This window comes from Gasterosteus aculeatus, chromosome 6 (assembly GCF_964276395.1).
Source record: "Gasterosteus aculeatus chromosome 6, fGasAcu3.hap1.1, whole genome shotgun sequence".
NCBI classification, from domain to species: Eukaryota; Metazoa; Chordata; class Actinopteri; order Perciformes; family Gasterosteidae; genus Gasterosteus; species Gasterosteus aculeatus.
In genome coordinates this window covers 10,563,314-10,577,789 of record NC_135693.1, presented here as the reverse complement: position 1 = coordinate 10,577,789, position 14,476 = coordinate 10,563,314, and the positions used below count along the sequence as shown (strand labels likewise).

At 43.6% G+C, this 14,476-nt stretch overlaps 3 protein-coding genes across 10 annotated transcripts; 1 reads left to right on the top strand and 2 right to left on the bottom strand.

The window, feature by feature from the left end:
• Positions 1 to 117: 117 nt before the first annotated feature.
• Positions 118 to 4,422, bottom strand: ap3m1 (adaptor related protein complex 3 subunit mu 1). 6 transcript variants are annotated; one of them, XM_078104846.1, is made up of 10 exons: positions 3,878 to 4,422; positions 3,721 to 3,808; positions 3,080 to 3,404; positions 2,686 to 2,857; positions 2,285 to 2,422; positions 2,101 to 2,186; positions 1,852 to 1,985; positions 1,371 to 1,578; positions 1,078 to 1,222; positions 118 to 983 (listed from the first exon to the last, which is right to left on the bottom strand). In XM_078104846.1, the coding sequence occupies exons 3-10, from the start codon at positions 3,350 to 3,352 to the stop codon at positions 883 to 885; spliced, it is 1,257 nt and encodes a 418-aa protein (XP_077960972.1). In that variant the 5' UTR covers positions 3,353 to 3,404; positions 3,721 to 3,808; positions 3,878 to 4,422; the 3' UTR covers positions 118 to 882. The 6 variants fall into 6 exon arrangements, with proteins under 6 accessions (XP_077960972.1, XP_040034542.2, XP_040034543.2 ...); XM_040178608.2 differs by having other exon boundaries at positions 3,080 to 3,408; positions 3,919 to 4,149; XM_040178609.2 differs by having other exon boundaries at positions 3,080 to 3,357; positions 3,878 to 4,142.
• LOC120820631 (adenosine kinase) lies at positions 4,364 to 11,717 on the top strand. Of its 2 annotated transcripts, none has more exons than XM_040178612.2 (11): positions 4,364 to 4,702; positions 6,764 to 6,838; positions 7,713 to 7,766; positions 8,854 to 8,932; positions 9,017 to 9,189; positions 9,260 to 9,368; positions 9,526 to 9,696; positions 9,788 to 9,823; positions 9,916 to 10,027; positions 10,112 to 10,198; positions 10,295 to 11,717. In XM_040178612.2, the coding sequence occupies exons 1-11, from the start codon at positions 4,611 to 4,613 to the stop codon at positions 10,417 to 10,419; spliced, it is 1,113 nt and encodes a 370-aa protein (XP_040034546.1). In that variant the 5' UTR covers positions 4,364 to 4,610; the 3' UTR covers positions 10,420 to 11,717. The 2 variants fall into 2 exon arrangements, with proteins under 2 accessions (XP_040034546.1, XP_040034547.1); XM_040178613.2 differs by having other exon boundaries at positions 4,532 to 5,741.
• On the bottom strand, positions 11,274 to 13,521 carry LOC120820633 (dual specificity phosphatase 29). 2 transcript variants are annotated; one of them, XM_040178615.2, is made up of 4 exons: positions 13,344 to 13,521; positions 12,753 to 12,940; positions 12,451 to 12,674; positions 11,274 to 12,334 (listed from the first exon to the last, which is right to left on the bottom strand). In XM_040178615.2, the coding sequence occupies exons 2-4, from the start codon at positions 12,929 to 12,931 to the stop codon at positions 12,111 to 12,113; spliced, it is 627 nt and encodes a 208-aa protein (XP_040034549.1). In that variant the 5' UTR covers positions 12,932 to 12,940; positions 13,344 to 13,521; the 3' UTR covers positions 11,274 to 12,110. The 2 variants fall into 2 exon arrangements, with proteins under 2 accessions (XP_040034549.1, XP_077960973.1); XM_078104847.1 differs by having other exon boundaries at positions 12,753 to 12,943; positions 13,344 to 13,473.
• Positions 13,522 to 14,476: the final 955 nt, after the last annotated feature.

The window sequence follows — 14,476 nt, the reverse complement described above, 5'->3', positions numbered from 1 at the left end:
TGTAATTCGCATTTGTAAGTCACTGTTACCACAAAGTAAAATGAACAAGACTTAACGGGTACACGAGCTTTAGATGCCACATGGCGACTGCAATGGCCAAAAGATCACACATGGAAATAACCGTTTCAAAACTTTTATATGACTTCTTGTATAGTGAAATACAGATTCAACTTCATACAATTATAATTTTTTCACGTGAACAATTGATTGTGCAAATCTTTAGCCGGGTAAAGATGTTGCATCAAGATTAATCAGGGGTTTTGGAGATTGTACGAAAAGGATAAAACAGTTCCCGAAAGACTCCTGGAATCTCAGCTCTGCAGATAACTAGATATATTTTGAAAAACATGTCTCCCCTACGCCTCCGAAAACATGCAGTTTGTGCTGTAGTGTGTTATACAAAACACCCAAACCAAGGCCACATTAAAGAGTGATTGTGTAGAAAAACTAAAATATACACTGCAGATAGACAGCAAAAATGTTTTCAAGACGGCATGGCTGCCTACTCTCAAGTAACATGCAAATAATATTGTCACGGTGTGAAAAAGTAGGGAGGAGGCAGTGAGCAGTGAGTGTCCCTTTTCAAACCAAAATATTCCTCTTAGGCAACACTCAGTGGGCGTTAAAACAGAAAACTAAAATAGTCCAAAAAGACGGGAGGAATGTTTCATACAAAGCACAACATGTAAACGGGTTAGAAGCTATTAGCACTTCAATATGGTCATATCGATTATTAATGCTTCCCTTTACAGGCCACATAATAAATACTTGTTAATTAATAACAATAGGCCAGAGGATCTGTAAGACATATTGGAGTGCTGGTAAACCCGCCTCCTATTTGGCTCATTGGGTTGCTGACTTTTGACCTCTAGCAGTGGTTGCTCAGGTCCGCACTTGGAATTTTCCCGCTTTAGTTAAATATTTGACACCTTTGAACGGCTTGTACTTCTCTCCAAACATTTCAAGACGACTGACCTTAAGACCTGTACAGAGGGGAAAGAAGCAATGTGAGAAATGACTAAAACAACTGCCTTTAAATTTGGCCCAGTTAAAAAGTACGTATAAAGAGAAGACTACCTGAAATGGCCATCTGCTGAATCTTCAGGTCAATGTTGAGTGACGGGTTATCTTCGGGTTTCGGGGCTCCTGCCTGCAGACTCAGACTGCCCTTCAAGTTAGGAAGCTTCTGGGGGTTCAGTTTCCCAATGTCCCAAACCAACACCTATTACAACAAGGCCAAAAAAAAGCTTTATTTACTCTATAGCAACACCAGTTCTGATCAGGATTAGATCAGTTGTTTCAATTTATCGACACAGACCTACACCATGACTGCTGTAGGTCTGTGGGAGGGGCTTATAAAAGGTTGTTACCTTGGTAGCGAGGTCGTAGGTGTAGCTCCCCTGTGTGGCTGTGAGGTTGGCACTGAGCACAGCTTTAGGCATGTGGATGGTGACCATTAAAGCCTCCACTGTCTTCCCCATGGTCTGCTTGGGTCCGACCGTGATGTCCAGGCGACCACAAGGTCCTGAGTCAAAGAAACTGATGCTCTGCTTCACGTAGACTGGAAGGGCCACGAGACTGAGGATGGACACACAAAGAATGAAGGACAAAGACAATAAACTCTTGGATTCTGCAGGCAGACAGAAACCAGCAAGTTATCATGGCAACAAGAGCGTATTGTGCATCCTTATTGTGGATATTAGAGGAGAATTTTAAACCAGTCTTCTACACTGAAACCCGAAAAAAAAAACCACAAAGACTTTATTGTTGGTAGAAGATGTTGATGCTCGGATCCACACAAGTACACAGATATTGTGTCTAACTAAGACATACGGATGTGCTCATGCTCACTTTTGAGAGCTGACATGATAGTTCATGAGTGTGAAGTTTCCGTCCGGTGGGATGAAAGAGAGCGCGCGCTCCGACTCCCAGCGCTTGAACCGCACACAAGGGTGGAAACTCACGTCGTCGAGTAGACGAGGATTCTGTCATCAACAGGCACAAAGACGGGGCAAGAGTTTTACATTTTGACTGACGCTCAGGCAGACGCAGACAAAAGCGCATTCAGAAAAACACTGAGCTGAGAGGAAATGAACCAACCATGAAGGACAGAGTCAGGTCAGGCATCCCAGTGAGCCTCACACAGGCTTCAATCACACCCTGGATCTCCGCACATACTGTAGTACCTAAAGATTAAAGGAGATGCAAGAGTACACACATCAAATCATCTACCAGGAAGAAAAAAAATACTTGCCTGCTGGCAAGGCAAGTATGTTGCTCGTACCTGATTTGTCCACAATGGCATCTATTTCCTCGATTACATCAAAATATGCCTCATTATTGGTGTATTTAACTCCGGCCCGCCTCCATGGGATATTGGATAGTTGACCGGTTGGCAATGTATCTCCAACATTACTTCCCCCTGGAAATACATAAAACAAAAGCCAAACACATGAACATAAATACTGTAGATAATTAAGCAGTTTAATTGGAGACATCTACATTCTTGCCAGGTGGCTCTATCCTCTCGCATGTGACAGTATTGGGAGCAGCTCTTTCCATTAAATTTTTGGGACTTTGGGTCAAGGTATATAAAACAGTTGAAAGTTAATTTGACATATTTTCCTGTCCTTTGCCCCCAATCCTTTTACAATAACTAGGCAGAGGTCGGTGACCTCCATGTACCCGTCAGAGTGTTGACGACTGAGCGCAGGATGGTGGGAGGCCTGATCATTTCTTTGAGGACGTTGGACTCCGTTGCAAGTGGAAAGCCGTTGTCGAGCATCTCCTCCAAAAGCTCGTACACGGTCACCACATTGTCCTTAATCACACTTTCTGAGCACTCTCCGAAGTAGTCCTGTCAACAAAAATACCTGTTATGCTAAACCACACACACAGTACAGACAATTGCAAAAAATAAAACATGTTCAGAGTGTTTCATTTAATGAGAAAGGGTGCCCAAACTTTGGACTTTTGACTGGTACTGTTTGTATACACACACACTATAAATACGACTAACACACGAGCACAAGGCTCTCAAGGCTGCAAAACTTAATTTGTAATTTAAATTCTAACACACCTGAAATATGTCTGCCACTCTGTGCAGGAACTCAATGACAAACAGCGGCGGTGCTTCCGTCTGGACGACCGAGAGGAAGAAGAGCTTTCCCCTGTATATGGTGATCAGGTAATGGTGTGGGGTCTGCAGGACAGGGGCCACATCCTCCGGCTCCGCCGCCTTCTCCTTGGCCTCGAAGAAGTAATCGCACACACTCCGGCTGATGACGCTCTTCCAGTGTTTCTCCAGGAAGATGTCTCCAGAGTGATTAATCAGGAACAGACTGTGGATCATCTCAGCTGCAACAATGGGGTTGTTGTTGTTGTTGTTGTTGTTAGTGCTCTGTCTTACTAAGTGGCAGATGGAGACATGAAATCAGCAGATTTAAGCAAAACTTTGAACTCCTCGCACATTATTTGATGGCAGTGCCAATGTAAATGTTAAGCGGTGTCAGTTTAGCGGCTGTCATTCTGTCAAACTAACTTTAAATGAACAGCTGGCTAGCAAACTTGAGATGGCCCCATTTAGGAGATTCTTACAATCACTTTCCTAATGTTAGAAAGACAAACGTGAGAGTGAAAGTGAAAGGCGTAAACGCGACATGAAAACGCTGCATAGGGGATCATGTATAAAAAAGTTTAAAGAAGTGTTTAAAGTTTTACCTGCGAACTTCGGTTGTCGGTGCCGAGGATATTACCGAAGGTGCGCTACTTGGTGTCAGTGTGACTGGCCGAGGAGACGCCTGCAGGTCTACGCACACGTAAACACAATTTAGTCACGGGAACATATCGACAAATCAAAAGATTAAGGTCCACATACCATTGATGGTACACTGAAAAAAACTCGGAAAGTTTACATACGAAGCAACGGTAGTTTCAATGCGATCGATAATTTCAGAGCAACGTTTCGGACTTTTTAATCAGGCAGCGTTTGCGGGCAGCTGCATCCAGGTCTGCATGATCAGTGGGTTTTGATGCCCTGTGTGAAAACTGTCAGGTCAAATTCACAGAAAGACAAAAATATTCGTGGCGGGAAAGAAGTAGACTTTGCATCATAAACCTTTACCCTAATGCCAGTTTCAGATGTAAACACCGCAATACGTTTTATATTTAATGGTTAGCGATGTTATCCACATTTTGAAACAAGTTTTTTTTTAACATTGAACATAAAGTGATAATAGGGTTTTCAAACATGTTATTTAGTATAACCATGTTATTATTAATATAGTATTGTCTTCAGGTTATCAACAATCTATATCGTAATGTTCATGTTGGTACCAAAGATGGAGGTTTTTAAAGAATAAAGTGGAACATTTTTCACGCGATAACCCGACCAAGTCTTCAAGTCTTAATTCCGGAAGTTATATTATTTCCTTCTGTTTCTTATTCATGACTTTAACAAGTCAAGGCAACGCGTCTCCAAATGTACGCGTTTGATTGGCTGAGCTCTGGGAAGGGGGGCGGGGCCAGGGCTGTTCCAAGGGTCTCCTCAGCGACAGTGAACGCGCTTTTTCAGCACAGGTTTAGGTGATTGCAACGTGCCGAGGTTAACCATGGCTTCTGATGAACCAAAAGCAAAGAAACAAAAAGTTTCCGCGGAGAAGAAGACGGAGTCTCCGACCAAAAAGACTCATGCAGAACTAAGGTGACCGAAAGTCAAAAAAAGAAATACAAGAATCTGATGGAGGCACGAGGAGACACGACCCTCCTCTAATGAGGTTAAATGCTAATGTGACGTTCAGTTAACGTTAGTTGTGAAATGTAAACAGCGTAGACACATTATAACTGCGTGTATCCCACGAGAGTGAGGTTGAAAACGGGAGTTTCTTTACGCCAATAAATGTGCGCCTGAACCAGCACGCCGGGTGAGAGGTCGCCATTGATACGGAGCGGTGCAAAGTCCCTCGATGCTTATCCCTCTTAAAATGCCCAGGACGGAGCTAACGGCTAGCTAGCTGGCTAAACGCGGCGTCGGGCCAGACGCGTTCACGCTGTGCCTCTTGGCTAGCAGTCGACCTCAGCGGGTGGTGTGCCAATATCTAATCTGAGATCGACGTGACTACCACCTGCCCACAGCATGCTTTCTAAGCTGCAAAGGGAAATACTTGGACTGATCTGGGCGCTGCGTTCATTCAGTGCCAAGAAACGGCAATGGTCACGGTTCTCTGCAGTGGAGGCTTGCCACCCTGCACCGGCTCCCCAGAACAGTCACTTCCCCAAATATGCTATGTTATGACTTATTTCCCCCGTCCCCGCCTAAATAAATGGCGGCACCCGGCTGCTTTCTATCCCGACGGGAACCCGCTGTCGTCTCGTCATACGACGTTATCTCAGTGGCTGCAACAATCATCTGCACGCTTCTCACGATGTAATTCGGCTTCAATGTGAGTGAGCGGATTGAGGCCGGAACCGGCGATACAAGCCAATCGCCAGCCAGAGACCGACTGTTCTGGACCTTCCTCCCCCCTTTTTTAGACGTCTCCAATCAGTCCGTGCCGAGTAGGAGGAGCTGTGGTTGCAGGGTAAAAAAAAAATCGATCTTCCCGCACACTGAGCTGAAATTCAGAAGTTTTTGAATGCAAAGCTCTTTCTGAGCCGGTTTTAGGTCACTCAACAGGTCTGACAGAATCTAGCTGGTACACACACAGAGAGAGAGAGAGAGAAACCATGTCTTCTTCTGCAAGGTAAGAACACGTTGACAGAGAGAATTCATTTAAAGGCAGGTGTTATTTTCTGCAGCAGCAATCACCTGACCACGTATTGACAGATTGGTGTGATGTAGGGGATGAGCGTAAGGGTGTGGCATCTGTTCTTTCTTTTTTTTTTCCAGTGACCACAATGAATCTGCTTTATTACATCTCTCTCCTCTGCTTTTTCAAAACACATCCGATCACGTTGCGCTTTTTCTGCCACGTAGATGTTCTCTCAGGGGAGTGTAGGAAAAGGAAATGCTTGCTGGATAAAATGAGTATAGCTGGTGTGAATGTTGCTTATGTCGCGGCCTGAGGGGCTTTCTCCATCTGGGTTTTCTCCCAGAAACACTGACGAGATCGTGGTGCTATCAAGAGCTAGGACTGTAAGTCAAGACGACGCTTATCAAAAAGACATGAAAAGGGTTTCCAGAAACTGCTTTTTGAAGTGTTCCACATGTACTATTCCGTATTTGTTTACATAAAAAATAAAAATGTGCAAAGACACGCAGAATTGACTATTTGTTGCTGAGACAGGCTGACGCGTGGCTGTTACCGCTGTGCTTTTATAAAAATATTATTTTGCATTACAAGACTTGATATTCTATGATGAAATGATATTCAACCCATGTGTGCAGTTTTTTGCCCCAGCACAGAACAGACTGTGCAAACACAGAGACCCCGCAGCCTACAGCTGCTGTTGCTTTACTCTGTGTGTCATAACGCGGTTACATGCATGACTAACTGGGTCCTCACCACTGCACCAACACATTCCTATTGTTTTCTAAATTTGTCACAAGTTGTATGGAAACAAATGTTTTGCAAATTGACGATCCAACACTGGAACCAAAGCTCATTCAGTGATGTGAATTAACATGAAATTGGGTTTTTTTCTGCACCGTGCCAGAGGACAACTGTACCACAAACACAAATGTAACATACCAGTTAAAAAGGAAGATAGTTTTATTAAAGCAAAGGTAGCAATCTTTAGTTCTAACGCTTTGTCTTTGTTTCAGCCCTAATTCACTCTTTGGGATGGGAAACCCCTTACTGGACATCATTGCTGTTGTGGACAAGGACTTCTTGGACACGTAAGTACATTTTTGTCTCCTAAAGACGGTGCTGTCAGCTTGTCCTTGATTGGATTATATTTTCTTTTGATGTTAGGCTTTTTTTTCCCTTTTTAAAAAAACAAGGAACCTTATTCTTTCGGTTTGCTGCTTTAAAATCTCCTTAAGTCACAATTTGGATTAAGTGGGACGTTTTGTCTCGGTAAACTCAGTCCAGTGACCGGAACGGAATGATGCAATGTAATCCATTGATTTACTTATTGACTCGTCTATTAATCTGTATATTATTTGAAAAAGTGGGAGCCATCATTGGAAACCTGCACACTCGGAGCAGCAGTTTTTTGGTCCGTATTAGCTTTGCCACACTGAATTGACCGTGGAAAAGGGCTCCTATGGGTTCCAGCTCAGGCCACTCAAGCCCCCTGCGTAAACTCTGGGATTAGAGCTAAACCAACCAACCACAGTTCTAATTCAGTCACATAGAATAAAGCCGGGCTTAAGCTGCAGCTTAATCCCTAACGTACCGTTGTGATTCGAGGAAAACCAGACTTTTTCTCTTCAATATATTTGACAAACTCATTGATTTGGTCAGTGCAGTAATCTGTTGTAACAACGGTACTTAAACAGTTTCTAGTTTTTAGTATTTAGTTACTTTGGCACTCTGCTTATGAATTACTGATTTTTATTAACATTTTCCAAAGGAGGGAGGAAGCTGTCTCCCAGCACCACCATTCTGTCTAAAATTCTTATCCACATAAACATGGTCACGGTCACTGTGTGCATGTTTTTTATTAAACCGAGTATAGTTAATGTTTCAGTTACAACAGTAGGGTTTGGTTTAAAACATGTTTCAGATGACTAATTCCTCTTTTTTTTTCCCTCCTCTAATCTGCAGTTACTCTCTGAAACCCAACGACCAGATCCTGGCAGAGGACCAACACAAAGCACTGTTCGTAACTCTATATTTCAACATGTCTTTCTTGGTGTAGGCTGTTTTTTTGTGTGTTTGTCCTGTACAGGGACATCAACAAATATGTCTGATTTCATAGTTTGTTCCTGTCTGTTCCGGAGCCGAGCTGTCCCAGCAGGCGCACACCAGAAACCGCCACCGCGTATCTTTGTAGACGGCCAATGGCAGAGCAGCACATTGAGCAAAGAGAGGCAGTCTCAGCCAATAGCAAACCAGTACACTTTACCTCCCAGTCCCACGGGACGAGAGCCAGAAGGCAAACATTTAACCGCAGATAAGCAACACAAATGTACCTTGTGTGTGAGGAGTGAACTGCTGAATTTCGTCCATTCCATAGACTGTGGCATGTCAATATAAATATTCCGCTGTCCGTAGCTGAGTGACTTTAGGCTGGGTTAATAAGCAAGGCCCTTGGTCACTTGTTATATAGAAGTGCAAGTCCAAACAAGTTCTAGCTGTCTGCTTTTTTTTCTTGTACCAGTGTGGGCCTACTTGTTTTGGCACTCCCTGGGCGGGCGGAGACCTGTTATGAGATATCGAGACTAAAAAAACAGCAACTCGCCGCTGCTTTAACCCTGACATTCAGTCAGTGTTGAAAAAAATGTTCAAAAAGTATAGAAGGAGACCCTTCATTTAATTTGACCTTTAGGAACTGCTAGCATCGGTCTAGCACCTCAAAGCTCAATGAGTCACACCTTAATGTCAAGTCTCTGATGGCTGTAGTTCCATATTTTCATCCCATCAAATCCTCAGCAAGAAAACAAATTGGTGAATCTCCCAAATGTTATAACGATTAGCGTGGTTATCCTGCATCTATTGCCGTATGAATCTGTCACGCCTTTAGTGCCATACAGACACCGATCCTGCGGCTCTCTTGTATTTAGTCACCCAGTCACAGTTAAGACTTTGTACCTGGTAAAAATGATATTGAGATTCTGAGCCTGTCTAGCAGTTAGTCAAGATCACAAAGAGAGATTTTGTGAGTGAACTGAAATCTAACCAACATTAAGCATGTCCTCAAATCCTCTCGTATAAATGTGAATCATGTGTTTCTTTCTGCGTGTAGATTTGAGGAGATGGTGAAGAAGTTCAAAGTTGAGTACCACGCTGGAGGAGCCACGCAGAACTCCATAAAGATTGCTCAGGTGAGCCGTGAACTACTACAACCTGTCTTGCCAATACATCTATGCTCTAAATGTAAATGCTAAATCAGATGTCACTGTCTCCAGTGGATGATCCAAGAACCCCATAACATCGGGACGTTCTTTGGCTGCATCGGCAAGGACAAGTTTGGGGATATCCTGAAGGAGAAGGCGAAAGCCACCCACATCGACGCCCACTACTACGAGCAAGACGAAGAGCCCACAGGGACGTGTGCTGCGTGCATCACGGGAGATAACCGGTGTGTACTTATTACAGCGAAGCACATGCATACTCTCAGCCATCCGTAACTCTGTCTTTGTAACTCTCAGGTCTCTGGTAGCTAACCTAGCCGCAGCTAACTGTTATAAGAAGGACAAGCATCTCGACCTGGAGGAAAACTGGAAGCTGGTGGAAAAAGCTAAAGTCTACTATATTGCTGTAAGTAGTCGTTACCAAACACCTACGTAGCGCTTTGTGCCACAGGGGAGCGCTCCGTGCCGTCTCTGTGTAGGACTTTGCCTCGTGCCATTCATTAGAGCTCATCAGGATATAAAAAGCAGATCGGTCTTGACCCGACGTCACCGATTGCTTCCAGGGTTTCTTCTTGACCGTCTCGTTGGAGTCCATCCTGAAAGTGGCGAAGCATGCGTCTGAAAACAACAAGCTGTTTTGCATGAACCTCTCGGCGCCTTTCATCTGTCAGTTCTTCAAGGACAACCTCATGCAGGTCATGCCCTACGTGGATGTGCTGTTCGGCAATGAGACGGTAAGCCGGACTTTCGCGGTACATATTCAGATGCTTGTGGTTGATCAGCACGTATTTCTGATCCAAACTTTCTCTTGTTTTGGTTGTTCAGGAGGCGACAGCATTCGCTAAAGAGCAAAACTTTAAGGTGAGTGGGCTGATGGCGTCTTTTTGATGCGTGCTACATCTTTCATGTTTTTCTGCATCCTCAACTTTTATGTTAATGTGCATTTTGGTTAGACCGAGGACATAAAGGAAATTGCCAAGAAGGCCCAGGCTTTGCCCAAAGTCAACACAAAGAGGCAGAGGATTGTAGTTTTGACTCAGGGAAAGGATGAAACTGTGTGCCAAAGTAAGATTTCCTATTGTTTGCCTTATGTTCCCCTCAGCGTTGTGATAATTGTGGTTTACTGCAGACTTCTAATTATCTGTTCAGGTGACACAGTTGAGACCTTCCCCGTACTGAAGATTGACCCCAAGGACATTGTTGACACAAACGGTGCAGGTGATGCCTTTGTAGGAGGTACGTTTATTTTTAGTTTCTTTCTTCTTCTTTTTTTGGGATACCTACCTACTTTTCCGTGGACTTTTGTTAAATTTTGTCTTCTTTGTGTTGCAGGTTTTCTATCTGAGCTGGTCATGGACAAACCAATGGACCAGTGCGTGAAGGCGGCACACTACGCCGCCAACGTCATCATCAGACGGGCAGGTTGCACCTTCCCAGAAAAACCTGACTTCAAGTAAGGGAGTCTGAAACGAGTCCATCTGCCCGAAACCTCCTTCTGGCCCCGACAACCACAACTCCGGCCCCTCGAAATTTCCTTTACAATTTTTAGTCTGGTTCCTCCTGACAAGTGGGCCTGTGTCTGTTCCCCTGCCGCAATTGGCTAGAGCCGACTGAATATTAGTTTATATTTAAACTACCAAAAAAGAATCATGACGACCTCACAGGATGTGATCATTTTTACACGGACAATCTAAATGGGTTTTTATGGATATTTTTGTTTCTGAATGTTTTCTGGCTCTCTGACTGCCGACATTCGGCACAAGAAGCTACTTCCACAATGGGAGACACGTTGTATTCACAGGGGACTGATAAACAGAATATCAGTCCACCAAGGTTTTGGATGCTGCATTGAGATGTGCAGTAGTGATTTGTTTTAGGTGCATTTTCCAAAATGACTTATTCCTGATAATGAGGGTTTGTACTTGTTTGGATTTAATTTAACAGGCCAGTTATGAAACCAAATGATTTTCTTCTAAGTGAACGCTTATGAAATGTGGGAAAGCTCCTGCCCACTAATTTATGTGATGGCTGTTAAAGGTTGTTGTTGCCTTGTACACTTCATTTGTTTTTGGGGTGGATGCCTCCAGTCACATGTGCCTTTTTTTTTTTTTCCTCTTTCCTTCCTCTTTAAATGTTAAGAGGCCAGCTGGTGTTGTGTGAACCGGCATCTGGTGGTACAAGGAAACCTTTTGAAACTAGAACAGTGATTAGAAATGGTGGCGGAGTAGAAAAACCTTTTTCAAAAGTATGTATGGTAAAATAAATGTTTAATTGTTCTCTGTCAGAGGAATACATCGGGTAAATAAAACTTTACCGTTGATTCAGTTAGTTCTAAATTAGTGGCCTGTGTTATTTTTCTATCTATGTTTCACCTAAACTCAAGACTGATTTCATGATTTGTGTTAACGGTTACAAAACAAAGTGTGTAATGAGTAAAATTCATTCTTGGACCACACTTGTGATTTAGGCCCAAACTTTTCAAATCATTACATTACATTATGCAAATCATCTGCATTAGACTTAGTGGTGTGTTGTCATCTGCGCCACATTGAATACAACTATCCTGAATTTAGGTGTAGTCTAAATATAAGTCTGTTTTTGAAAACCGGAGTTCGGTCTGTTACTTAACTTGTACATTTTCCAATACACCAATAAGCCTTCAGTGACTGAATATTCCCCGTCTCAGTGGCACTCGAGTTTCCCGTCTTTGCTGAACTGTCGTGCCACAAATTCATGAATAAAATATACAACCATCTTTTGATTTTCTGTTGGGTTTTTTTCTTTCCTCCTCATTTCAATGAAAGATAATTCCTAGATGTCTACAAGATGAACCATCTAGATCTACGGGTCACCGCTTTTTAGATCTACGGGTCACCGCTTAAATTGCTTTAAATCAAGCTTAGCATGTTGAACGGTAGTTCTTGTGATCATCCAAATTGGTTCTTGCACCTTTCACACACTTTGCAGATGTTGAGAAAATAACCTGCAAGACACTTCAATGTCACATTTGCACTTTGAGACCAGCGTAACGCAGCTCTGGAAAAAAAATGTAATGATGCAATAGTCAAAAAATATATATAAAGTATATTTTTGTACACTGGAGACTGAGACACTGAAGACACCAAACTATTATATTTTCTATTATGAGCTATTGTTCCTGCATCCCTCTCTTTTGTCTCAGTCTGTCTTCTTGCAGCGTGATGTCCAGCGCCCTCAGCTGTCTCAGAAAGCCGTGATTGGGGAGAACGCAGCGCCGCTGTCGGACGTGCTCAATAGCGTCCACCACGGTCAAGCCGTGTTCCATCATCAGGTACGCCAAGACCAGAGCCGCCGACCTGCTCCGACCCATCACACAGTGCACCAGCACCTTGCCTGCAGCAGAGAGGAAGCAGAGATGGATGCTTCATCAGACACAGAAAGACGTTTTACGGGCTTTTTCTTCAGAGAATGATCCCAATCAAAAGCTTTTGATTTCGTCCAGCACTTACTCTGTGGGTGACTGAGGGCCTCGTGGATGAACTGGGTCGCAGAGCAGAAGAACTGGGAGATATTAAAGGTGGGTTTGTCATCGGCCTCCACCCCAAAGTACTGTATGTCCATGTCAGTGTAGTAATGAGCACCAGTCAATACGTTATTCCACTTTCCCTCTGCTGCATTAAGGACATGCGTAATACCCAGAACCCTCAGGCCGGGCCGCTCTAGAGCCGTCTTCCTGTTTCCACGGGACACACAATCTCAGTCTGAAGCCGTCTGCAGAACCACAAAAGCATCTCTGAGTGCGTTTACTCACTCGTCCCCGACGTAGACGCTGGGCCAGACCTGGTTGACGTGTGCGTACTGAGCCCCGGTGCTGGTCCAGAACAGCTGCTCCAGGTCTAATGTTCCCGGTGTTATGTAGTCACTGTCTGGGTCCACCTGCACAGCCGCGTACGGGTTCTTGCTTCTGGACTTCACCACACGGGAGGACATGGCTCACCTCTGCTGCCCAGAAAACCACACAAACATTCCTGAATTTCCTCAAAGAAAATTCACTTTGTCATCTGCTGCAGAGTTGTGAACATCGCAACACTTTTATATGCAATGTAATATTATGTTCACAGACAATCCATCTATTTCTATAGCTGTTAATAGTTGCAATAATGCAATAATTCAGCAGTTCCTCCCTTTAAAATGTGAACGTCTTGGTTTTCTTTTTGACATTAAACTAGTATTTCTCCGTCAGAAAAAGACATTTTGAGAATTCCTAGCAAACAGTGGTGTGATGCTCCAGGTAAGCTGGCTATGATTATTTCAGGTATGTGTGTTTTCTGTGCTCATGAAATTGTCTGTTAGAGAAAACTGGTGACTAATTAAAGTACTATAGCAGAGAGAAGTTGCTTACCTCTTAACTGTTTACAGCTTTAAGTCCGTTCCCGAGCAGGATCCCAGACCAGCACCTCAACTTTTCCTCAGATGATGTGTGTGTGTGTGTGTGTGTGCCTCCCTCGACAGTGCGCATCGGGGTTGAACTACACATCTGAAATGGTAACTGCTCCCTCAGGCTCTGTGTTTGAGACGGTATTTTTAGGCAGCTTGAAGATAACACCTGACCTCAACAACGTCACGCACAAACGGCTCCTTTCTCACAGCTCTCATAATGGGATCTGAGTCATCTAATGTGACACTGATTATTATTCTTCCTCCTGGACGGTAAATAGAAACCCCTGGATCATCAGAAACAATGACGACCAAAAAAGGTTAAGTAATATTGGCATGTTGCTTTATGCACGTTGCAGGCGTGTCAATGATGTGTGACAGGTGCAGGGAGGGTTATTTATGGAGACATAAAACTGAAAGAATTTATTTATTGTATTCTACTGATTGTTTTTTGGACAGAGATAATAAATGACACTTCTTCTTTTGACACATGACACAGAGATGGCATTTCCATTTTTCCGATTTGATTTCCGTTTCCCAAAAATGTGCATTTAAATTTAACAGGTGCCTGACAAGGGTGAAAGGTCATGGTCCGTCACGATGTGCCAGCGTGGTCCTCCTCTGTGATCTGCATGCTGTGTGGACCGAGGCTTGGCTCCTCCTGCCTCAGCTGCTTCAGGAATCCAGAGCCGGGTCCGATGTCGCGGTGCAGTCGCACGACGCCCTGCGCCAACCGCAGGCCCGGGGGACACGGCGCAGTGCCTTCATGGAGCCGCATGTCTGAGAGCACTTTTGTCATCAGTCTTGTCAAAATAGTGTCTTTTGTGGTCGAGTGCTCCAGTAAACAGAACCAGCGTAAAAGTCATCTGAATCTGATCATTAATTATTTTATTGACACCCTTTTACATGTCTTCTTCAACCTATTTGCCCTCAAACCATTTATAACCTTTATATTTTTCACAACACAAACTTAATTATTCTTAGTGTTTCTTTATTTAGAAATTTGTATATATCCATTTCTTTGTTCATGTTTTTTTGTTAAGACAGATTTACAAACCACAATTGGTAGAAATTGTTTGAAATGAATAGTGAAAAAAA